General features: G+C 33.9%; 1 protein-coding gene across 1 annotated transcript in view; it reads right to left on the bottom strand.

Annotated features, from left to right (window-relative positions):
• Positions 1-8,105, bottom strand: part of LOC129223797 (calmodulin) — a gene marked incomplete at its 3' end in the record, with an annotated part of 43,677 nt that extends 35,572 nt beyond the window's left edge. The window contains 1 exon segment of the mRNA XM_054858153.1: positions 7,787-8,105. Coding sequence (XP_054714128.1) covers positions 7,787-7,789 — 3 coding nt within the window.
• Positions 8,106-26,928: the final 18,823 nt, after the last annotated feature.

Here is a 26,928-nt window from a genome sequence, read left to right on the forward strand (position 1 = left end):
AACTTGTTTATGCCAGTTACATGCTAATATGTTATTAATAGTAATGAAATTGCATAATTTGAAAATGATTAATGAAAAGACTCCTGATGAGATATTGAAAGCAATTACATGCGAAGGAAATTTGGATGAAAAGTGTTTGGAAAGAAGATGTGATAAATGTAAAGAGAGAAGTATAACTTTTGAAGAGTATAATAAAACAGATACTGTAGTAATTTTACAATGGGTCAAGAAGGAAGTAGAAGTACAGATTAGAGAAGAAATGAAGTTAATTAGAAAAACTACTAAGGAAGAAGTCTCAGTTACAAAGGGCAAACTGGTTTTAATGTTTCATACTTTGCTAAAAAAATTTACCACTCACATTAACAATATAAAACACCAGTATTCTGCAATTAAACATATTAAAGCCAATTTGAAACAAGATGAAGCTCTTCTGCATGTAGATTTCTCAGAAAACTACAGTTGTAAATTCGGTGAAGAAATACAATCCTTTCACTTTGGAGGGTCAAGACAGCAAGTATCATTACACACTGCTGTCTTGTACTATTGCAATGAAGAGGGTGCAAAAAGTGTACCATTTTGCACTTTGTCAGAAGATCATAGACACAATTCTTCAGCAATATGTGCTCATTTACGACCCATATTATTAGAATTAAAGAAAATAATACCTAATTTAGAAACCATTCATTTTCTGAGTGATGGACCCACTAGTCAATACCGCAATAGGAGGATGTTTGTTTTGGCAGCAAAATTCATTGCTAAAATCCTTAAAGTAAATAACCTGCATTGGCACTTTTTTGAGGCCGGACATGGGAAAGGTGCCCCAGACGGAATTGGGGGTTGCCTCAAAAGACAAGCTGACAGCATTGTTGCAAGAGGAGTTGACGTACCTAACATAGGAGTTCTTATCGAACAGTTAAAAGAAAATTGTAAGGGAATCCATCTTTATCAAGTACATGAGCCTGACATTTCTAAACTTGATAGTATTTGCACCGAATTACCAACATTTAAAGGAACACTTGGAGTTCACGAAATACGCTGGTGCAAAAATAATAAGGATATCATCGAAGCAAGAAGACTTACTTGCAAATTATGTCATTCTCAAGAGAAATGCTCACATTATTTTATTGGCTTGCTGAGAATTCCAACTACAGATGGTGTCCTTTTGAATTTAAGTGCTTTAACAGATGAAGAAGCATCTACAAATAATGAGGGCTCTGATACAGAGGGTTACTGCCAAGTTAGAAAAAATGATTATGTGCTTGTGAAGTTTAGCCAAAACAAAATCACGAGACACTATGTAGGAATAGTAATAAGTCGTCAAGAAGGGCTTGAAGTCAAATTTTTGAGAAAATCTGGAAAAGATAAGTTTATCTTTCCGGATGAAGATGATATTTGCATAATTGAACATAGTGATGTAGTTCATGTATTAACTGTACCAAATGTAAATAACCGTCATCAATACATGTTTAGTGACGATTTAAGCAAATTTAAAAACATTTGCTAAAATGTTTTATCTGTTAAATAACTTAAATTTAAATAAAATAATCAAACATCACAAATTACTGCATTCAATTTTTATTATACATATTTCTTGTTTTCAGCTGCAATTATTCATCACTCAGTGCAAAATATGAAAATGAACAATATGAGTAAATGTAAAAATATATTTTGACTGGTTTAATTCACATATTACTTTATAATAATCTCAAAATGTGTAATTCTTTCATAAGCATGTTTCTTTTCTTTAATTACTTATGATTTATCATGTGCTTGATGCAAATCATCATGTCCGTGGCATAGGTTATCATGTCCGTGGTCTAGCAATTTTAAAAATTTAAATTTTAACAAAAAATAATGCTGTACGATCTTGATTGTTGATAAACTTACAATGTAGTGTGCAAGTAAAATTGAAATCCTGAATATTAGAAATATTTATTGAATTTTATTTTTTCATTTTTTTTGTCTTAAAAGTTAGCACTTTCTGGAGAATGACCCTTAACCCACTTTTGGGTTTTTTTAAATTTTCTGAGAAGTTTCTTAAAAAATTAATTAATTTAAATACTTTTACAATTTAAATTTCTTATTTGTTCTGCACCACAGACAATGGACATAAAAATGAATTTTGAACTTTAATAGTATTTAACTCTTAACGGCATTAAAAAAATACTTCAAAGATTAAAAAATATATATTTAACTTTTTTCTTTAACTGGTCAATAAATAACTCAAATTATCTTGACTAAGTCCTGTCACTTCTGATTTTCTCAATAGTTATAGATTGTACAGAGGAAACTACTCTAGCAAAAAGGCTTTCATGTGGATTATTTTCGGAAACCCAACATGTCACAAATCTCGAATAAACTAGGTATATTTTTTAGAAATTAACAGGTTTTACATACAGTCGGAAAGAAAACGTAATATTATGTACAGTATTTTCCTTATCTTACGAAAAAGTTTAATATTTCTTACTCTGTACACAGAAATAGAAAAACAGGCAACATAAAATTTAAAGAAATGTCTTGATTAAGCTGGAATTCAGTAAAAAGGCATTTAAACTACTTGAGGTTCTACAGTAGTTTTATATAACAGAATGAAATACAGTAAAGTAAAATGCAAAAAAAAAAATGTAGCAATTAAAAACGAACAATAGATTTTATCACTCGAGAAGTAACTTTGCCTTAACTGTTGGTAATCATGAAAACTAAAAAATCTGAAACTTCACCATTCTTGGGTTTTGTCGTCTTTTATACTTTTCTTCAGAAAATGCTGAATTTTAACTAGTTTTCCAGCTTTTTTTACCCCAAGACAATTTTTGCGCTTTGTCCATATACTTACACTACAATATGCTACAAGTACCCCACATTTTAACTAAAAAGAGACAAAAAACCCACATTTCTTTTAAAAAACCCAGCTTTAGTTGGGTTTTTTTGGGTTTTATTTAAAAAAAAACTAAAAAACCCTGGGTCCATGGGCTTTTTTAAAAAAACCCGGGTTTTTGGCAACCCTGATATTTAATAATAAGATCTATGAACTATTGACATAACTAGATAAACTATTTTCATCAAAAAAATTGATTTTTTGAAATCCCACATTTTGAGCATTACTGTTTCTAGTTCGCTTTTTATTTTAATGTGTTTTCGTAATCTAACCTCCAGTTCTCTCCATTCTTGTTCCATTGGTTTTAAATCTGGAAATTGAGGATATAGTTTCAAAACTTGGAAAATTTTTGGGACACCAATCGTAAACCTTGAGAGCTATGTGCTCCTTATTGTTATGTTGACAAAAAACAAAGAAATGCTCAAATTTTCAAATGTTATTTTAAAATTGAAATTTAAAATACAGATAATTAAATAAACAGCATGATTTATTATTCCATCAACGAATTCCAAATTACCAAGTCATGATGCAGACATGCAATCCTCACAAGCAGGGGGGGGGAGGGTTATGGCACAAGTTGTACCATCCAAAATTTGGGGGAGAGGGGGTTAATTATTTAAATTTATTGCTTTACTTTTAATTTATATTTTTTATTTCATTTCATTATGTTAAAATTTCATTTAATTTACTTATTTGAATTTATTGTTTTATTTTTAATTAACATTATGTATTTTATAATATTCTGTTTATATCTTAGTTCATTTATTTATTAGTTTGTGTGTATGTCATTGGTGTAGCAACGAACTTTTCTAATAAAATACTATAAAGTAAATAAACATTTAAAAAAATAAATAGAATGGAAAACGAGAGAAAAAATAAAGGAAAGAGTCGGTGGAGAAAATTTTTTTTGGGGGGGTGGGGATTTGTGCCAGTCAACTTTGGGGGGAGGATGGACACCCCTGCTCACAAGACCTGCACAATTAACTTGTCCAAGTTTAAGGTAAATTCCTCATTTTACTTTTTCTCTTTACGATTGTACGCTATCAAAACCAAAAATAGATTTTTCCTTTCACCTGCAATAAGATTAAAATTCCAAAACGTTTTGGGCTTATTTGTCATTGATTTTGCCAAGGAGAATCTAAACATTCTGTTCTTCACACTAACAAAAAAAAAATTCTACGGACAGAGCCCCCAAACGGAGATCTCGATTAATACAGCTCTTCGAAGAACTCCGCGAACAGTTTCAGAGGAAACTTTCATAGCAGACAAACTTTGAATTTTCATAAATTTTCAGATTCTAAATTGTTGACTCTGCTGGTTAATTATATATTAACTATTTTTCATCAATTTTTTCTTTAAAGCATTTTATCATGCACTACATTTCAGAAGGGTGTAAATTAACTAATTTAGCAGTACAGTGTAACCTTGATTTAATGATTGACAAGGGACTGGAAAAAATTATCGTTAATTTGAGGATATCTTTAAATTGAGGAGCATCTACATACAATGCAGTCAAATTCAGACTAGTGAAATTTAACATTAAATTGAGGAAATCGTTAAATCGGGTATTATTGAATCGAAGTTAAACTGTATTTTGAACCGATTTACTACTATTATGATGAAAAATAATCAAATTTTTTTATAGTGTTTGTTCTTTTAGGAATCCCAGCCATTTAAAAATAATAAGTAGAATACTACAAAATAAACAAGCCAAATATTAAAGCAAAATGATTCGTAAGTGTCAACAAAATACAAAAATCATTAAAAATTATCCAGAAATATTTCAGTGTACAATGACTCGTGGCATGTAATTTCTCTGTTTCTCGACCCATTAAAAAGAAAATATCGTCGATATTTTGAAAAAACTGCTAGATTTTATTAAAAATGATAGATAAAAATTTGACTACAAAATTTTAAAGTGTATACAAAAACTCTCGAGAGCCTGCTGAACCTTTTGACCATTCCATAAAATTTAATAATCTAAACATGCTGTGTTCCCAAGAATTTGGACAATGTTCATATTTAGTTAATAGGGTCCAAATATTCAAATAAAGCAAATTGCTTTATAAGTTTTATTCATTTTTTAGCAAGGTGGTGTGGGTAAAGCTCTTACTCGGGCAGGGTTTCTGCTACGGTTGCATTTTTGGCATAATGCGAAAACACTATCTGAATTGCAAAAATAAAGCAATGCATTTTTGCTCAAACAAAAAATAAATTATTAAAAAAAAAAGAAGAAATGTGTGATCCTAGAGAAGAAGCGTGCATGGCGATAATCAACTTAATCTTTTTTAAATCTTAGCTAAGATGTTTAAACTACAATTAAGTTCAATAATTATTACTCTTATCCAGCATTATGTCCCCCAATAACTGTTTTATTAAGAGGAGGGGACTGCAACGTTCTAAACACCAATCGTGGTTTCTTTTATTTTATGTTTTAAAAAAATAGCTGTTGTACTTATTTGTTCAAAGATGTCACAGATGAAATATGAATTTTATTTTCAACTAGAGATGAAACACACTGAATCATATATAAATATATGAGAATGTGTAACATTTTAGCATTTTGCTAACATTTTTCCATCAATTTTAGCTTTTATGCTAAAGAACTTTTGAACCCAGCTTAAACCCTGTACTCGAGTGTTTTCTTAGTTACTAACTTTTCTTTACCATAGGCGCCAAACTGCATAATTTTAAGGGGGGCTCTGATATTTTTCCCATGGTTAAGCAGGATATTTTCCCCATAGAAACCAATTGCAGTGCAGATTAGACTTAAAGTTTGACATCTTCTTTACTAATAATAAAGCAGAAAGTCTCTCTGTCCGGAGGATGTCTGTAGGATGTCTGTGACGCGCATAGCGCCTAAACCGTTCGGCCGATTTTCATGAAATTTGGCACAAAGTTAGTATGTAGCATGGGGGTGTGCACCTCGAAGCGATTTTTCGAAAATTCGATGTGGTTCTTTTTTTATTCCAATTTTAAGAAAAAAGTATCATAAATAACGAAATTATCGTAACGTGGAACCGTAACATGGGCACAAGCCAGTTGGCGAGATACGAAATTATCATAGCGTGGAACCGCAACGTCGGTACAAGCCAACTGGCGAGAAAATTCACCATACATTATTTGTAAATATACAAGCGAACCAAAAGACCTTTAATTTTTCTATTACGGGCGAAGCCGTGCGGGTGCCACTAGTTTTTAATAAATTATTCATTGATGGCTAGAGAAGAAATGTTCATATATTTTTTCCGCGAAAGAAGTACTAAAAGCATGGAGGTTCCAATTTCTAAGGGGGAGGCTTGAGCCCCTACTTGCCCCCTATATGGACGCCCTTGTACTTAACCTTCAAATTTTACTGTTGTATTTAAGCAAAAGAATGTAAATTTCACACTTTCGAATTTCCAGTACCTAACACTACATGTGGTTTAACAGGGCCTCGAGGCCAGCTTTGTTTTTTGATCCAGGCCAAGAGCTGAACAACTCCTGATCCAGCACCCCCAGAGGTATTGATTCGGAATGGAAACTTTGACGATTTTGATCAAGAATTACATTTATTTGAACGCCTTCGACTAATATGGAGGATCTTTGACCTGCTGCCATTGAACCCAGGACCCTTCAACTAAAAGTGCAATGCCTCAAAGAACTTCGGTCACTGCGGCCTAAAGAATGTCTAGTATCCAAGATTATATTAAAGATATTGTGCACCCCTGTGGTGTCCCCGCCGTTTCGCTAGTACAAGATTTCCTTCCCCATTGTTTTTCCCATTTAATCTTTCCTTTTAAAATATTTAGATAGGGAAGAAAATTTCAGCGTCTGCAAAACGGGTAGTAAACTTTTTAAGTTGAATAGAATAATACTTAAAGAGATAATTGTATTGAGTCCCCTAAGCATTGTTTTATTGTGTAAACAGTTCAAATGAGAGAAATTTTCAAGCCATTTTAAACTTAAATGCTAGGCAATTGGCTTTACTAAGTTTAATTTCATAAATAATATTTTTAATTTTCATCTAAATAAATATTTTTCAATCGCACATAAATAACAGAAGGGAAGGTTATAATCGATTAAATCATGGCCACAATAGAAAGCACTTAGGGCCATGATTAAGTAAAAGAAATAAAGACGATCATGTATTCAATTTTAAAGCACAGACCTACATTCGGAAAAACACAAGCATAGAACGTTAATAGTTTTCTCGCAATCCCTTATGATTTTGCAGGACGATTAAAATTAATAAAAAGGTCAAGGAAATTCACACGCAAAACGAACTCAATTTTAGCACATTTTAATCAATAACTCAATCCCTCTTATGTTAATTAACTGAACATCTAAAAAATAAACTGATCAATAAACACTAAATTAAGTTGCTTATGACAGTAAGTATATAATATATGATAATCTTTTGAAAGTGAGAAGAAAAACTACCGAGGCGGCTGACAAATGTACCGCGTGGATATTTAAATGACGTATTTCCCGGCTAAATATTTAAATGCCCATTGCGGTCATAACTCCTTTTAGTGGGCGGGTCTAAAACAACTCAAGGACGGCATATTTACGAAAGGATACAGTAAAAGAAATAAACGGGGAGATGTGTGATAACATATACTTTTCTAACATGGTTTTGAGATACTAAAAATTTAAGTTCAACAGTTGATTAGACTTCGAAACACAATTTTATGAAATGAATCATTTCCGGATAAGAATAAACTCCCTCAGAAGGACACCGCTTTCCCCAGATTAATAATAGCATCAATAAAACTAAGCTAATAGATATTTTTAGCTAAACGAACACATGGACACTTGACAAATTTCGTTATTACTGCCAACGTATCAAGAAATATATCAATTTCGTAATTAATGGTTCATATCGGGCATTATATAAGGGAAGGAGGGAAAAATGTCTGAACGACTTACCATTTTAATTTATTACGGAAATTAAACAGAACAGCAACACAACACAAATCTACAGCAACCGGTGAACGCAAACACGGAACAACTCGCACTAGATAAACCGCTCTGCTGCTAGCGAAGGCAATGACAAAACATCAAACGAGTTTCAAGCACTGTGGGAATTAATTGTATTAATCCACGACTCCAGTCCTTTGCCAAAAAACGCGCAAACCAGGGATACTAGGACACGCTATGTACCTAACTACTCGAATCAGCAAATAACGAAAGTCCTGAAACCGACAGTTGAGTTTTATAGTGCATTCGATTAGCCGGACTATTTCCTCGCAGCGTAAAGATCTTGAAATGTTGCGCCACTTGGGCGCGCAGCTCGCCGCCGTCTCTATGGCAATGTATGATTGGTTAAGTCGTACCTGCATTGCGGCGGCTGTGTTTTCTGTGTTTTCCTCTGCATACACGAGTTTGGCGCGGAACGTAGCGCGTCCTCGTTTCCCGCGTTCGTCACTGCTAATAAAATTTCGAAAAAGAAAAAAATATAATGGATTATATTGCACAAAAGTAGAGAATTCCTGCAATTGCTGGGAATATCTTTCTGTAGAAAAATGTTTGTTTTTTTGCGAAATATTTTTTCTTCTTTTTTTCCAAATTTCGTAAGTCTCTGACGTTCCCGCCGCGCACATGTTTTGTTATGGATGCACCAACGAATACTGCAGGATTTAAAATCAGAAACCTCCTGTTTAAAGCAAACAAATTTTTAAATATGCTTTCAAGTGCTCATTCCCAGTTAATAAACGAAATAAACTGCCGTAAATATTTTTGAAGATCTATTCCGACCTTTTTTTTTCTGGTAACAAAAAAAAAGGGGGGGGGGAGAAAACACCAGACATTTATTTAATCATGTTTTTAATAAGTGTTTATTTTGAAGGACTTTCAAAAAGACATGCATTTAAAATTGTTCTTTGGAGAAAAAAAATAGATGAAAAGAAAACTAGATTTAAAAAAAAAAAAAATCCGAAAGTTTTTGGACTTATAGATTCGTTTTCTTTTTTAAAATTTGCATCACGAATAAAATGACTCCACTGCGTAATATGAAGCGTTACATAATGCAGTAGTACTGTTATAAGGGCAATACAAATCGCAAAAAAAAAAAAAAAAAAGGAGCGCTCCAAACAGGTTGTTAGGAAAACAAAAATCATTATTTATTCTGCAGCTTTTCAAGGCTGAGAAAATGCGGAAAAGCTTGGGTTTATTTTGCACTGCAAAAAAAAAGAAAAAAAATTATATTTAATCTTTATTCTCTCCCCCCTGCCTTCTTCAGTAACATAATTTTAATACGTTCCAAAACACAGAAAAAAGGACTTACAATTTTAGCGTGTTCGAAATTTACCGTACTAAACAAAGAATTTTTTTCAATTTTTTTTTTTTTTTTTTGCTTTTTATTTGTTTTTATTGTTTATTGAATTAACTATTTTTTCAATATATACGTTTCCTTGTGGTAAAGTATAAACATAAATTACATAAATGATAACCATTTACTTTTGCGCCGACTGAAATCAATTCAATGAAAATTAGTCCTAAATTTGCAATAAAATTGCATGCACATGTTTCGGAGTTTCAAGGAACCCCTTTTCCTCACATCCGGGGACCGTGACGGTCTGTCAGTAAAGCTTTCAACATGTAATTAGAGAGTCGCGGGTTCGATGTCTTCCAAGTTCCGTTCTAAACCAATACCTCTGTCTGGGGGTAATGGATCAGGGGTTGCTTGGCAATATAGGTGAGCTCAGATAACTTAGCCAGCCTTTATTTTAAAATCAGATATTTGTTTAATTGATTTATTTTGTTTATTTATTTATTTATTTATTTTTGAAAAAAAAAAAAAGGTAGTACATTTTTGCAATAACAAACCAAATGTATTTCGGGAACAGCCTCCCCCCCCCCCAACAGTACTATCTTCAGTGCAAGAAAAAAGAGCTATATTTTAAAACATTCTTTTCTTGCATTTGATTTTAACTTTGAATTCTATTTTTAAAGAAACCTTGCGACTTTTTATCCAAAAAGGAGAGAGAAAAAAATAATAAAGAAAACTATATACTGCCGTGTGCAAGCAAAGGGCAGTAACTACAAATTTTTCATTTTTTTGCATTTTTGTCATCTATTGCACGTTATCTTTATTGTACAAGCTCGCTTATTTGGCTTCCGCAGAAAAAAAAAAGGCGCGAAAAAAACGTCTAATTCCAACATTTCCCTATTGCTAGCATTGAACCCAAAACGCGTTTCTTCAAATATCTCAAAAACTCATTTCTGCAGATGCTGCTGTTTACCTGCCCACAGCTCCACAGCAGTATATCAGATTGAACTTGTTAAATATGCAACTCAACTCAAAAGCATCATTATTTAATTTAAGGAAGTTAAATTCCAATCTTAGAAACACGTTTCGCATAACCTGCAGAAATATTCAAATCACAAATTCAGTAATGACTGAAAGAGCATCCGACAAAGCAATGGGAAAGATCGGAAAACAGATAAAATTTCAAAAACAGAGTACGAAACCTGAAACACGTCTTCATGCGTAAATCTTAACGCAGTTATCAATTTTATTTTCTGTACAAGCAGGTCCGCTGTTAAGATTTTTTCCAATGGGGTCGTTTCCAAAATTTTTAAAAGTATTTTTTTCTGAAAGAGCATGCATAAGATCTGACCATTTTTTAAATAATTTGCTTCAGTTTAATATTTTTAAAAAATACTCTAATCGGTGCGCTTTCATTGTTTACGCTTCTGCCGATGACATCACAAATGATGAAATGCCATTCAGTGTTGCCACTCACAGAACAAAACATTTAATTCGCTTATTTACTCACGTGTACTGGCATCGATAGGGTTGATAGCAAGCGTAGAGCGCAATTTTAATTCGCTGCTTGATTATCATAACGTGGAATCGCGGTAGGCGCCTAAAAGTGCATCATCGGTGACGTCATAAAGATCACGCCTTGTTTGAAAAATCGGACATTTAAAAAAATTAATTAAAAATTAAGCGCTAGGAAAATGAAAGTTTTTTTTTTCCGGTTCCATGTTATTATTTTTGCTTGTTCTATCAATTTCAGTGATAAAAAGTAGTACTTTTGACTAAAGTTAACAACCCCATTGGGAGGGGAGGACAAATGATATTATATCAAAAAACCACGTCTACAGAAATTTAACTAGATTTTTATGCCTCCCCCCTACACTCATCCTTCCCCTACCAAGGTCGGATCAAGCTTGGGATGGGGTAGTAACTAGAAAAGAAGGTCGAAGTACAAATCTCGGGGTCAATAAAGGAGTTAAAGTGAATTTTTCGAAACACAAGTCCCTGTCCCTATAATGTAGCTTTTGATAATGTTTGGTCCCTTAAGAGGGGGGAGGGGTCATGACCCCCACGATCCCCCTTTGGATCTGTGCCTACCCCCACCACCTTAAATAACTTGCTTGAGTTCAAATGAACAACTTGTTTAGTGATTGGTTTGGAGGGGGAGTAAATTTAACATAATGCATTTCGTTTTCGACAAGATGCTCTTTCATCATAAATTTCTTTAAAAAACAGCTTAATTTTCCTTGAAAAGCAGATTTCCTTAGAAGTTTCGATATTGCCCCCCAAAAAAAAGAAAAACTTAAATGTAAATTATTAAATAAAACATAGATTCCTTTTCTTTTTTTAACAGCTTATAAGTCAAGAAGATACAGAAAAAAACTAATGAATCCTTTCTTTTTTTGAGCAATCACGATTGCTTATTGTTCTCATTTGACTGTTTTGAATTCCTATCATTTTATTTTCCCGCCAGCACCCTCTGCAGCATCACCGTCGACCGGCTCCTCACGATGCTGCTCCTCTAGCGAAAACCGTCTCCAGGTTGCGTCCATATCCCACACACACACACACACACGCATACACGCCTACACAGACATACACACACACACACACACACACACACACGCACGCATACACGCCTACACACACATACACACACTCATGCCTGCGCACAGACACAAGCACACACTCCTACACACACACACACACACGCATACACGCCTACACACACATACACACACTCATGCCTGCGCACAGACACAAGCACACACTCCTACACACACACACACATACACACTCATGCCTGCACACAGACACAAACACATATGCTTACATACACACACACACACGAACGCCTACACACAACACGCACACACATGCATACATACACACACGCGCGCACCCACACACATGCGCCTACACAAACACACACGCGCATTCATACACACACACGCTCGTGATTGCGAAAAACATAATTTGAATTCAAGATGCCAAAAATTTGAAATATTATATATATATATATATATATATTTTTTTTTTTTTGGTAAAAGAAAAAAAAATGGGGGGGGAGGGGGAGAAAATAAATTAAACATTGTGGATTTAAAATATCTTTCCCCCCACAGGCAAGGCCTAGTTCAGACTCGCAGATGTCCTAAGCACTAAAAAAATTTTGATGCTCCATACATTAGAAAAATGATTCAAAATAAAGACAATATGATATGATACTTTTTTGATTTTGAAAATTCTTAGTGACTTAGGAAAAAGAAAAAAAAATCTGTTAGCTTTTTTTTTTTTTTTTGAGTTGAATAAATTTTCTATTTCTTTTTCTTGCTCTGATAAAATCCTCATAAACAAGTCTACCTAACACATGTGTTCTTTTAAATTAGAATTCTCTTTTCATCTTTATTAATTAAAAAACATAAAATATCGATTCCAGCTTAAAAGCTTTTTTGTTTTTCTGTACGTTTTCAAGATTAACACTTCATTTATGTATTTATATTATTACTTATTAATTTTTCTTTTAAATGCGTCTTTGTAAAGGAGTTTCATCTGGTTCCGTCATTTAAAGTGGGTCAAGTGAGGGCAGTTTTTTCCCTTGACGTTCAGAAATTAATGTACTTACATATAAGTGGGCGTGGTTTTTGCTTTTTAAAAACATAATTTGTATTAAGTTTATACCTGTTGCTCGCCCCTTGAAAAATTCTAAATGACCTGCCTGAGTATAACTCGAAACGTGAAAAGTATACGAAGAAGCATGCAAACTTTTAGTTTCCAGCCGGCCATGTCGAATATTTGATCTAAGGGGCTGTCCATAATGATGTCACTTTTTTATTTAATTTTGACCCCTCCCCTTTTGTCACAAAGTGTCACACTTCACCTCACCCGCTCGCTCCCTGTCACAGGTCACGCTTTTTACTTCCTTTTACAAAAAAGGAAGTATTGTATTCGCAAAAAAAATTTTACTCAAAAATCGGCCTCGAATTTCATTTTTCTCACCCCCGAATAATGTTGAGTTTTTTTTTTTCGATCCGATCACATGTGGATATATGCCTAGGAACGTACAGACACCCGAAATATCCATTTTGACGACCCCCGAGTTAATTACCACGAATTTTCTCGTGACGTCCGTATGTAAGTATGTATGTGCGTATGTGCGTATGTATCTCGCATAACTCAAAAACGGTATGTCGTAGAAAGTTGAAATTTGGTACGTAGACTCCTAGTGGGGTCTAGTTGTGCACCTTCCCTTTTGGTTGCATTCGGATGTTCTTAAGGGGGTCTTTTGCTCCTTTTTGGGGGGAAATCATTGTTAATTTCGATGTAAACTCAAGTGGTGTTATAATTTGTCGGACACTTGGCGATATATCGCCAGTCTTTTGGTCGCCAAATTTTGTCGCCAACTTGGCGACGAATTTGATGGATTTTTCTTTCTTTCTTTCTTTTTTTTTCCTTAAAATTTGGTTTCAATTTGGCCACTGTCGGTGATATTTAGAGAGTAAACAATTGAATCGCATTAAAATTGCCAATAATGGGAAAATGACATTAAATTGGAGTAAAAGGAAGTCATGGGATGCACACATCAGCTCGTTTCATAAACATATCGCAAAAAAAAATTAATGCCACATTTCTTGTTACCCCTTCCCACCCCCTTAACTGTCACAATTTCACAGCCTCCTTCCCCCCTTAAAGCCAGGGGCGGATACAAGGGGAGGATCATGGGGGTCACGACCCCCTCCCCACCATACCGTCGATAACAGTATACGTCCACCAGTGGCGTAGCCATGGGGGGGATAGGGGGGTCAGAACCCCCCCATGAGCCCCGAAACTATGTATATATATATGTATATATATATGTATGTATATGTATGTATATATATATATATATATACATATATATACATATATATTTATATACATATATATATATATACATATATATGTATATATACATATATACATTATATGTATATATGTATACATTATATACATATATATATATATATATATATATACAGTATAAGTGTATAAACTTGAGGGCATGGCTTTACTTGAAACTTCAGAAAAAATTAACCCCCCCCCCCGTAGGATTTTTTCTCGCTACGCCTCTGACGTCCACGCATTGTTGTTCAAACACTTTATGCATAAAATGTAAGCGATTACAGTCTTTTCAATTCCTTAATTATTTTTCGAAGTAAATATTTGAACTAATACTTCGCTTCGTTGTCTATGAAATTAATTTGCAACGTTTATCACCAATTAGGTGCCTTTTTCCTGGCCGATTTGGTGTTTTTTATTGACCCCCAATCAGTTTCAGAAATGTTTCGTACCCAAAACCGTAGGTTCGTTCAGGGGGAGGGGATTCATTTGCATGACCTCCCCTAAAATGACTTTGTGTATACGCCCCTGCTTAAGGTAAGACATCATTTGCAGGCAACCCCAAAGAGAGCAGGCCCATCATTTCAAATTTTTGAGGGGGGGGGGGGGGTCTATACTTATTTGCATAGATTATCGAAAAACAATGAAAAACACGTCCACGCAGGGGCGGATGCAGAAAATTCTTTTGGAGGGGCCCTGTGAAAATTAAATAGCACCCCCCCCCCCCCCTCCCAGTCACATTCGATGTTTCATAACAAAGTTTTCATTACTTTATTTTTAACCGACTTCAAAAAGGAGGCGGTTATCAGTTCATACCGTATGTATGTTTTTTTTTTTTGTTTGTCCACTCATAGCGTCTCACCTAGTGAACCGATTTTGATGATTCTTTCTTTAATGGATAGGGGATGGCTCAACTTAGGTCCCATTACTTTGTTTGACCATATTTGTCCCTTAGAAAAAAAGTTATGGGCAAAAAACCATAAATTTCATGCACTTTCCCTATTAAATCATTAAATATTTAACGAAGTTCGCGCTTACATTCCGTGGATAACGGTGGCTCAGTGGTAGAATTCTCGCCTCCCACACGAGCAACATGGGTTCAAATCCCGACTAGGACAAAGTACATTTTAATAAGATTTCGTTTCTACTGTTTCTCGAATGTTCAATTGATTTCTGTATCTTTCCGATTCTGGAAAATTCCGGCATTTTCTCAAGTGGTAAAAGATACATTTTTAGTGTCAATCGCTTAAAGTTTAAGATGTGCTTATAGTTTTTTTTTTTTTTTAGTATGTAGCATTTTTAGGAAAAAAAGGGTAAAGTTTCATGATGGTAACTTCTTACTTTTACAGAAATATATACATTTACACTAAAAAGGATGAAAAAAAAATTTTGGAAAAAAATAGAACCGACTTCAAAATTGCTCTAAAAAGGGAAAAATAATTTTATTCTTTAAACACCATCGATAATACTTTTAAACATAATTTTTGAAGTTGGCGCAAAAACGATAGAACAGATCATTCACCGCCATAATTCAACTACAACTATAAATTTTACCAGGCCTAGTTCCTTTACTACCACATACATTATGCATTGATAACAGCATCTTTGAGTAACGATATAAATGATTCGTTTCTAACTTTCGATGATTTTCTGAAAAAAATATGAACGAAGCATGGTTACACTGGATTTTACTTTTTGTTTTTGCGCCAACTTCAAAAATTATGTTTAAAAGTATTATCGATGGTGTTTAAAGAATAAAATTATTTTTCCCTTTTTAGAGCAATTTTGAAGTCGGTTCTATTTTTTTCCAAAATTTTTTTTAATTTTTTTTTTATTTTTATTTATTTATTTATTTATTTATTTATTTATTTATTTTTTTTTTGAGCAATCACGATTGCTTATTGTTCTTACTTGACTGTTTTGAATTCCTATTATTTCCCCCCCCCCTCTTTTTCCTCTGCAGCACCACTGTCGACGGCCCCTCACGATGCTGCTTCTCTAGCGATAACCGTCTCCAGGTTGCGTCACTTACTTGCCTACACTTACACATACACCTACACACAGGGGCGGCATTTCACCATTTCATTTGGGGGGTCGAGTTTCTTAAATATGTATAACCAAAAACCAAAACCAAACAAGAGTTGCTAACAAGAAGTTGTCATAAAATCGGTTTAGTATAAATATAATTAGTGTTTAGAAACAATTAAAATTTTGATTCATTGACTAAAAAGTTATCATACAAAACATCTCGCTACTTAAGTTTTTATACCTTTTGGAAAAGTTATTATGCATGATTTTGAGAATTCGGAAGAGCTGGGAATCGTGTTACTAATCTATCAGTGCTCAATGTCATGCTGTTTTGTCAGTTCAGCTAAATGGAAAAGGGTTTTTTTTTCCCCTTTGTGCTTCGAAAATATTTCTCTAATCTCCTGAGACATAAAAAAAATCTTTCTCTTCTAGCTGAGCTGATTGTAATAGTTTAAAAATAATTGAAGTAACACAAAGTTATGTATGAAAACACTTTTTATATCTTGCTCTTCAAAATCACCTAGGCTACTTCAAAAACTGCGAGGGGCTTAAACTTTTCATCATTGAATAATCTAGTCATGTTGGCGCTCTCAGCTTCAGTGAGATATCATCTGCCTCCAGCTCTGTTATTCACTATTCCAGACTGATGAGTCCATTACAAAGACGAAACTGCAGTATCTGGATGTGAAAACCATTCTGTCGGTATATTGCTTGTAATTTTTCTTGGCTCAAGCTAAAAATTTTATTCACTGTTGAAACATTTTATTTTTTGTTTTCAAAATCCAATCTAAATAACTATAATCTCAGCCAACCATACAGAAAAATAATTATCATCAAATTTGTGTTAATTTCATTCGAAACTGAAACTCTTACTTCATACAAAATATTCAAAAATCAATGTTTGACTTCACATCATCATGTGGGTTTTTGTCACTTTTTTTTTTTTTTTTTTTGCGCCTTTTTAAAATTAGCTAGGAGGAAGAATTTTTTTTTAAATTTCACGATTAATTGAAATATACATCTATAAAAAATCTATTATCTTTTTTTATTCAATAATCACATGCATTTTTAAGAAGTTTCTATTAGAGACGTACCGAGTAGCACTTTGGCCGAGTAGCCGAGTACCGAGTACTCGGCCTTTCATTACTCGGCCGAGTATCGAGTTACCGAGTACTCGGCCTTTCACTACTCGGCCGAGTTACCAAGTACCAATTATGTTTTAAGAAGAACCACCGACACACATGTGATGAATTTTGAGCTTATTGGAATAGTTGTATAGACCTCCTTGTCCATATAACAGTTTTTAAAACTAAATTCCTGCTGAAATTTAATTACGCATTTAAAAAATTTTGTTTTTTGTCAAAAATTTTACAAAAGAATTGTTTTTAAAATTAAAAATAAATAAATATAAGGTATGATTAATCAAGTTGGAATTAAAACAAATTATACCAATCTATTATAGTTCTAGTCCGCCAAACATAAATAATTTTTAAAAGCAAATAAAACAAATGTGCAGGAACACTGCAGACACGTGTTTCTGCATTACAAGGTACGTCTTTTTCAGCGCATAAAATGTGAGCTAAAGAATGTAAAGACATTCGACAGAAGAAACCGACTTTTGGCGGATGCCTTTAAATCCACGAGCTCACATTTTGTGCATTGAAAAAGGAATTCCTTGCAATGCTAAAAAACGTGTCTGCACTGCTTTTAACATTGTTTTATTTCCATTTATTTTTTAAGCAAAGGTATTTTTATATTTCTTATAAGTAATTTTTGTTTGTAGCAAAAATCCATTTTTAATATAAAAATTCCATATTTTCTACACTTACTTTTTTTGCACAATTTTTAATAAATAAGTTTTATTAACTTCGGGGACTTTAAAATAAAGACTAATTCCATTGAAGCATTACAAACTTCATTATTCTCAAAATTTAAATTTGACTTGTAAATGATTGCAGAAAATTATATATGCTTGCGCTTTTTTATAAATTTTAATATCTGTCTTGGACAATATTCAATTTTTTGCAACAACTCGGTATTGGCCGAGTATCTGATCAAAATTGGGCCGAGTACCGAGTACTCGGCTAATTGGCCGAGTAGGCCGAGTACCGAGTAGTTACCGAGTACTCGGTACGTCTCTAGTTTCTATGAAAGCATTATAATGTATTGAGCAGCTGAAACGTGTTTCTAGCAGAAGAAAGCGATGAACACTCATTAAATAAATATACACTTAGAAAATGAGCGTAAAAGTTAATGTAAAATATCAAGGAATTTTCTTGTGAAAACCATGCTGTCGCTGTCACATCACTTTTCACGAGCCTCTCATATTGGACATACCATCGTTACACTGGGCACACAAGTGTAAAATATTTAGTCTATATGAGGCAATGTCTTCTTTAGTTAAAATTAACCATGGTTCTCTATCAGTTTTCTATGTTTTGAAAAAGCCGAAAATACTTCATGAATTTCTAAGTCGTCATCCAAATAACGAAAAACACTTTTTCTAGTCTGAGAATGTGTCGAGTTTCATCAAATAGTTGTTGAGAACAAGCGAGATTTCCTTTAATGAACATTGGTTTCCGACTTACATAAATTGAATTCACTCATTTTCTATCATTCTGCTCAAAAAATTTGGGGGTGCGACCGCCCCCTCTTGACCCCCCTATTTGCCGCCCCTGCCTACACACACATCTACACACACACACATACACCTACACACATACACCTACACACACATACACCTACACACACATACACACACACGCATACACACACACTAACACATACACACACACTAACACATACACACACTACCACATACACACAACTACCCACGCACACACAAACACACATGCCTACACACATACACATACCCCCACACAAAAAGAAACATACCTCCCCCCCACACACACAAACACACACGCCTACATACACACACATACTCGTGATCGCGAAAAACATAATTTGAATTCAAGATGTCAAAGTTAAAATTAATTTTTACTTTTTTTTTTTTTTCAGGATCTTTTCAGACTAGTGATCTACTTCTAAGAACATAAATATTATGCACTAATATACTTTGAATGTGGACGTAAAACATATTTAACGTTTCAATCCAATGAAATACTAAATCCATGTATAATGTCACCGAGATGCCATACAGTGAGCGGATTTAATTAGGAACATTGTCATAATGATTGCAACACGAAGGCAAAGTTATTCATTAAACCCATATACCCATATCTCATTTGAGTTAATATAAAAAAAATAGAAATATATAGAGAAATAATGAATAAAATAGTTAAATAAATTCATCCTCTGGGGGGGGGGCACGGGCCCCCAGCCCCCCCCCTAAAATCCACTACTGCGTCCACGCATGTGTAAATACATTCATTTCTCAACGCCAGGAGGGGTGGGCAATTGCCCTCTCTACGGAATGACGAACCTAAATTTACACTTCAATAACCGTGCAGTAGCGTAAATATGGGGTCTAGCGATGGCGAACGAAAGAAATTGCGCCCCCCCCCCCCATTGTCGCCCACATGGGAAGTCACCGGAGGTCATTGTGACCTCCAAATCATTTTTTTTTGGAACATTTTGATTAATTGATTCGACAAACAAAAGGCAGCATTGTAAATTTTTTTTATTATTTTCTTTTTTAAAATTGTTTTCAATGATTGCCAATGTTCCTTCTCAGTGGATGTTATGTATATATATATATATATATATATATATATATATATATATATATATATATATATATATATATATATATATATATATATATATACATATATATATATATATATATATATATATATATATATATATATATACATATATATATATATATATATATATATATATATATATATATATATATATATACCCCCTTTAGCTCTTTTTCTTGCGAGTTTTTGTAAAAAAAAATTTAAATCATTTTTCAAATTCTATGATAAAAAAAAAAAAGAAAGAAAGAAAAAAGAAAAGAAAAGAAAAACTCTTTAAAAAAATATTTTTCGATGAGTCGAACCAGTCCCCCTGGCTGCTGCGCCCCCGGCGAGAGTCACTCCTGCCAACCCCTAGTTACGCTACTGTAATAACTGTGTCATGATACGACACAGTAGTTCTTTATCCCAGAACTGTTTGTGAAACTACAGCAGAAGTTAAGTATTTCAGAAAGAAATAGAATAAATCATTTTGACACAAAAGTAAGACTTCAATAGTGACATTACACAATTTTCTTTTACTTTTCTTTTTTAGAACAATTCATCATTTGTAAGCTTACAACACTGTTTAATCACGCAGAAAGAAATAAAAGACATCTTTTCGGCACAATTTTAAGCTTCTATTGTGTTGTGTATATATATGTATATTTATTTTAGCAGTGGAACGGAAATTATTTCAGAATTTAAAATGCTGCTTTGTTTCCTGGTAATCAACAGAATATTCCGGATTTTATCTAAACAAACGCTTGCATATGGGGGAAGAGGGGAGCAGAGGGCCCGGACCCTCTCGAAATCAGAGTTTTTAAAAAAAAAAAAAAGATAATAAGCAAAAAAATAATTTGAATTTTGACATCTTGAATTCAAATTATGTTTTTCGCAATCACAAGTGTGTGTATGTAGGCGTGTGTGTTTGTGTGTGGGGGTATGTGTGTTTGTGTGTAGGGGTATGTGTATGTGTGTGCAGGCATGTGTGTTTGTCTGTGTGCTGGCATAAGTGTGTGGGTAGTTGTGTATATGAATGTGTGTATGTGTGTGTGGGGGGGTATGTGTATGTGTGTGTAGGCATATGTGTTTGTGTCTGTGTGCAGGCATGAATGTGTGGGTAGTTGTGTGTTTGTGAGTGTGTATGTGTGGGTGTGTGTGTAGTTGTGTATGTATGCGCGTGTGTGTAGGACATGGATGCAACCTGGAGATGGCTTTCGCTATAGGAGCAGCATCGTGAGGAGCCGGTCGACGGTGGCGGTGGGAAAATAAAATGATAGGACATCAAAACAGTCAAATGAGAACAATAAGCAATCGTGATTGCTCAAAAAAGTTTATTCAGTTTAGGTTGGCGTTTATTCACAAATAATTTCCGTACCTTTAGTTACAATGAAGAACAAATCAAAAAAGTTTTTACAAAAATTTAAAAATAGGTTTTCAATTTTTGAAAAATTTCAGGGAAGACCCTGAATTTCTTCCCTCTAACATCAGTGAAGATCGTATAAATTGGACTTTTGGGGCGTCAATTCCGATAAAGAGGAAAATCCACGAACCCGATCCACTGGGGCGTCATCAAAGAAGGCCTGCAATTGTTTATTTAGGACATCAATGTCAAAATATTTCCGGGTACAATCCCCAAAACGCCCCATCCTCACATAATTAAAGACAGCTTAAAATTTTGTATATACGTTCCCAATTTCGAAATTTTCCAGGTGAGCCCTTAAAAACTATCCTTCGTCATTGAATGATAGGTCAGTCAGAAAACAGCGAAATAAAATGATGAAAATCACAAAACGGAAAGCTTCGTCATATTTCACCCCCCCCCCCTGCAAAAAAAAAAAAAGGAACAACTCATATTCGCCATTAACAAAATACTTTTTAGCCTACTTTCCCAGTAAAAGTCAGAAAAAGAAGAAAAAAGCATGAAAGAAGGCTCAATGCATCTTAAAAATACCGCGAAAAACAAAAAAAAAAAGTCAAAAATAAATAAAATAATTAAATAAATATCGAAAAATTAAAAATTGGAAAGTAGGGTATTGAGATGGGGGAAAATGTCTGACGGTCTGCCTGTCTGTCCCCCCCCCCCCCCTAATAACTTTTGAATGAATAGTCCGATTCGAACAAACTTTTTTTTGTTCGAAAGATCTCGGCGAGGACACCTCATTCCCATATTTTCTTTTTTGATTTGAACGATTTTTTGTTCAATTTTGAACAGTTCAAAAAAATTTAACATTAGCGCCTACGGGAAAATTTAAGGCAATTCCGAACTGTGAGGCGAATTTGGTTCAAACAAACTTTGTAGGAAAAAGCTTTTGATTAAAAACTTGTATATAAAATATGTTTTTGATTTGAACAATTTTCCGTTCAATTTTGAACAGTTCAAATCCCTTAACATCAGCGCCTACGGGGAAACTGAAAGTCAATGTAGATTCCGTACTTGAAAGCGGATTTACTTTAAACAAATTTTGTTGGAAATAGCTCTTGATGCCAAACTCCAGACTCCGACTCCGAGAATTTAGGGGCACCTGACTCCGACTCCGACTCCTGTGCCCGACAATTAATCGGACTCCGACTCCCCGACTTCGACTCTGACTTCGTAGCTTTGGCAAAAATTTATGCACGGAGGACAAATGCCTGACTACGATTCTTGGGTATTCGACTTCGACTCCTTTATCCCAAAATGAGATTGACTCGGACTCCGCAGCTATGGTTTTAACTGTGAAATAATTATTGTTAATATGACTTGTTTTTATTTTCACGCTAAAGTTTTAATTTAGGTATTCAGTTTTCGGCGGATAAACTCGAAGTCATTTATGTTTCCACATAAAGATATGCGCAGACGATTTTTTTTTTTTTTTTTGACACTGAAAATTATTTCTTTAAGTTGACGTTTTATTCGGAACTCCAGCGCTCGAATACGCTACCTTGCGGTGATTTATAAAACTGCGAATGCAACTAAAACTTTGCCACGTTGCGTTCCATGTGTGTCTGTTGACGTAAACACAGGCAGTTTGTTCTGAGTATTTATTAACGCAATCGATGTGTCTTAGTTTGCTTTCAGCTACAGAAATTAATTCGTCCCTTAGTAGTATTCTCGAGCTTCTCAAAATAATAGTTTTTCTTATTTCTTTCAAAAAAGTATTAAATGGTGGAAGCGTAAACAAGAAAACTCTGGATTAACAAAATTGGATAACGTTATACCAGGTAAAATTTTTTATTGTTTTGTATGAATTTGTAAGAATATGAGTTTTTTTTAATCTTAAATTAATTTAACTAATCATATTTTACAGCAGCATTTAGTTGGAATGGACAGTATGCAAAATATTTTCTTGAATTTATTATCGTAGAACAAAATGAAAAATGTTTAACCGAGAAAGAATTTACTTTATTCCTTTTATTCTCAGCTGAAAGTTTTCGCCAAATTTGTTTAGGGTTATAGTAGTTTTAGTATTGTGCAAGCAAAGTAGCCTTGGCGAGTTTTCGCGTTTTTAGTTAAACCATTTTTAATTTTTATCATGAGTGGAATAAAATGATAGTAAGATTACAGAATTCGATAAGTAAAAAGAAACAATGGTCAATCAACTGAAAAGAAAACTACCACCATATATAAACTGTGAGTACACATTTTATTTATTTTGTTCTGAGTGAATTTGAATAAATATCAGTTTTTCAATTCGATGAAAAAAAAAACGAACTTAACAACATTGACTGGACACTTTTCTTTAACCTAATTCCACATAAATGATTTAAATAACCTTTGTTACTACAGTATCCTACTGAAATAGACAGTATGCAAATAAATTTTCTTGAAAATATTTATCGCAGAACAGATTGAAAAATCCAGAAAGATCGTTAAGAATTTGAACAATAAAAAATAAAAGTTCGCCAAAAATCTGTTTATAGTGTTATGGTTTTAAAATTATGTGAAAAAATAATGTATCTTGACAAGATTTCGCATATCAGGTAAATCATTTCCATGACGAATGAATTAAATGCATGATTTCTTTGGATATCCAATCATATAGTCATAGAAATAAATTATCTAGTGTTAAACGTTACTCTTGACAGTCTGCCACGTATGTGCACTATGTGACAAAAATGTCAACAAATGCTGGAAATGTCACGAAACTGAACTTAATATGTACTAATGTATAGAAAAAACGGTACAAAATGAAAATGCCGTTCGAAGCGAACCAAAAATTTATGAATTCCGAATTCAACATCGTGAAAATGGCTGCTTCAGAACAACTTACTGTGTGTTCTGCATTAATTGTTTACTTTCGTAATACTTTTTGGTTTCTAATCTCTTTCTATATGGGTCAGAATATCCACAAGACTTTGAAAAATCTTTTCAAACGAATAAAGCGAAAAAATCATACATACGAACAAAAATCACAACACTTTTAGCATTTTCTTCGCTACCACATGCGTTTGTTTTAGTTTTCAATTCCGCCATTAGACAGTGACTGCAGTGCCCCCTATAGTTCGTTGGAGTTGCGAATTGTTTTTATTTATTTTGGTAAGTGCACTAATTCATTTAAAAAATTCTTTTTGGCAACAAGGGAAAAAGAAACGATTTTTTTTTTTTTTTGATATGATGTATTTATTTTAATGAGCTTATTAATTTTAATTATTATTTTTTCGTTTTGAAAGCTGTTAAAGAATTTTTTAATGGAAAAAAAAGTGTATTAGCTGCTTTGTTTAAAAGGTGCTGCTATTTTATTTGTTCCTTTTTTTTTTTTTTTTTTTAAAAGATGAGTAAGGAATATTTTATTCCTAGAAATCAGCTTAAATATTTAAAAAATATGTTTGAAACTATTTGCGATTATAGCTATTTTTGAGAATATTGGTCAGGTTTAGAAAGTAGTTTGGGTATACGGGAAAGTAGGCTCGTTTAGTTCTAGACGGAACTTCTTGTTTAAGAGTAAAAGTTCAAAAAATTGCTATGTCGATCAAAATGCCACCAATCATTAGATAACAATAAGTATAAGCAAAAATTTCCCTAATTCGTTTCCTCAATTATAAAAATGTTTTAAACCGTTTGATTCTTTGTATAGTAGCTTATTTATTGATTGACGGTTGATTCTCTATCGACTAATTTGTTTTTTGTTTTATTTCATCAATTAGATTCTTTAGAAATCGAAAAACAGGTTTAAAAAAACATGATGATTTCCTTAACCGCAATTACATTTTAAATTGCTTCATTCGTACTCCAGTTTTCTTAATTGATTAATGATTGATTCTATCAACCAATTTGCGGATTGTTTTGACTCGATTTTTTATAACATTACTAGAAAGTCGCCCGTCAAGGTATGATGGGGGAAAATTGCTTCTCTTCTGCATTTTAACGAAGCCTTTGCCTGTTAGGTGATATTTTGATAGTGTTGTTGTTGTTGTTGTTACTTATGCCACTCGGGAACCCGAGCCCGACTAGCGATGTTACTCGATTTTAAGGCAGAGGGGTTACGGCTTTCGTTTTAATCGAGCGCCTATTTCTAGGTGGAAGTCCGATTTGACTCAGACAACACGATAGATGGCAGCACCATCTACGGAGAGTTCGATAATTTAGAACCAAACCAGAAGTCGAATAACTTTTTGGTCCAGCACCCCCAGAGGTATCGTTTCACTTGGAGGACATTGTGACCACGAGCATATTTAACGTCGCCCCAGTCACCATTAATGACGACGGTGGATCTTCGACCAGCGAGGATCGAACCCGAGACCCTCCGGTCACAAGGCTTACCGATCAGGCCACCACGGCCCCCATTTTGATAGTTGAAATGGTAACCCTAACACCAGTGTATGAACCCTAAACTCCAGTAGGGAGCGTTCATTTTTGAACACTTTTTCGATTCTTCATTCCCCTGAAATGACAGTCATACCAGTAAAACAGTTAAGTGACCGGATCGAGTTCAGCCTTGTGACGATAAAGCCTTTCCCTGAATGTTAAACATTACCAAAACACATTATCAAATTATCATGCCGTGGCGCGAGTTTCATTGTTGAATCTCGCACGTTACTCGATCATCGGCTATTGTATGTATGCGGATGATAATTTAAGTCAGCGTTTCCCAAAGTGTGTTCCGCGGAACCATTGGGTTCCGCCGAAGTACATAAAGGGTTCCGCCGTGAGTGAACAATGTCTTCAATTGAAACGGGGGTGCCCCCCCCCCCAAGTTCAATGGCACAAACCCCCCATCCCCGAAAATTTTCTCAATCTTCTTTCCTTTTTTTGTTATTTTTTAGCTTTTTTTAAAATTACTTTTTTAAAGCATTTTTATTTAATTATTTATTTATTTTTAATTATTACAATTTTATTAGAAAAATTATGTGCTACGCCAATGAGATACACACATACACTCGAACTAAATAAATATATGAAATAAAATATAAACATAGTAAAATAAATATAGAATAAAATATAAATTAAATATATAAATCGAAAATAAATCAGTGAATGAATTTAAATAAATAATATTAAAAAAATCCCCCCCCCCCAAGAAAAAAATTTGCGCCATAATCTCCCCCCGTGGGCACCCCTGAATTGAAAAATAAAATGCTTCCGCTTTCGAACTCCTATTACGCTATGCAGCATATAAGAGGGAAGGTTCTACTCTTCCTCTGAGTATGGGAGGGACTTGCTGCAACTGCGGATGTGTAGCGGCGCGCGGGGAAAGGAGAATTTTTATTTTCTGTTTCTCTACACCCCGACAATACGTCGCTCTCTTTCTCTCTCACACACAGTCCTCCGCATTCCACTCTGCTACGCGGAGATCATTTTTTCTCTTGCTGATGAATTAAAAGATCGTGGAAATAAACGGAATTTGATGGATGCGCTCTATGTTTATCGCTACAACACTCAATGGAGTTTGAAGAGTTTTTCAAAACGAGAGAAAAACGCAACGGAAATTTTAGAAAACGTTTGCAAATAATGATACGAATCTTCTGAGGGGTGTCCCCCCCCCAAGTTCAATGGCGCAAATTCCCCCCCCCCTAAAATTTTTCTCAACCCACGTTTCTTTTATTATTATTTTTTAAGCTCTCTCTTTTTTATTCTATTTATTTTTTTTTAATCTTTTTCATTTATTTATTTGTTTATTATTATTATTTTATTGGAAAAGTTCTGTGCTACGTCAATGGCACACACACACACACACACATTAAATAAATAAAAATAAATAAAATAAAAACAGAAT

The sequence above is a fragment of the Uloborus diversus genome, chromosome 6, assembly GCF_026930045.1.
Source record: "Uloborus diversus isolate 005 chromosome 6, Udiv.v.3.1, whole genome shotgun sequence".
NCBI lineage: Eukaryota > Metazoa > Arthropoda > Arachnida > Araneae > Uloboridae > Uloborus > Uloborus diversus.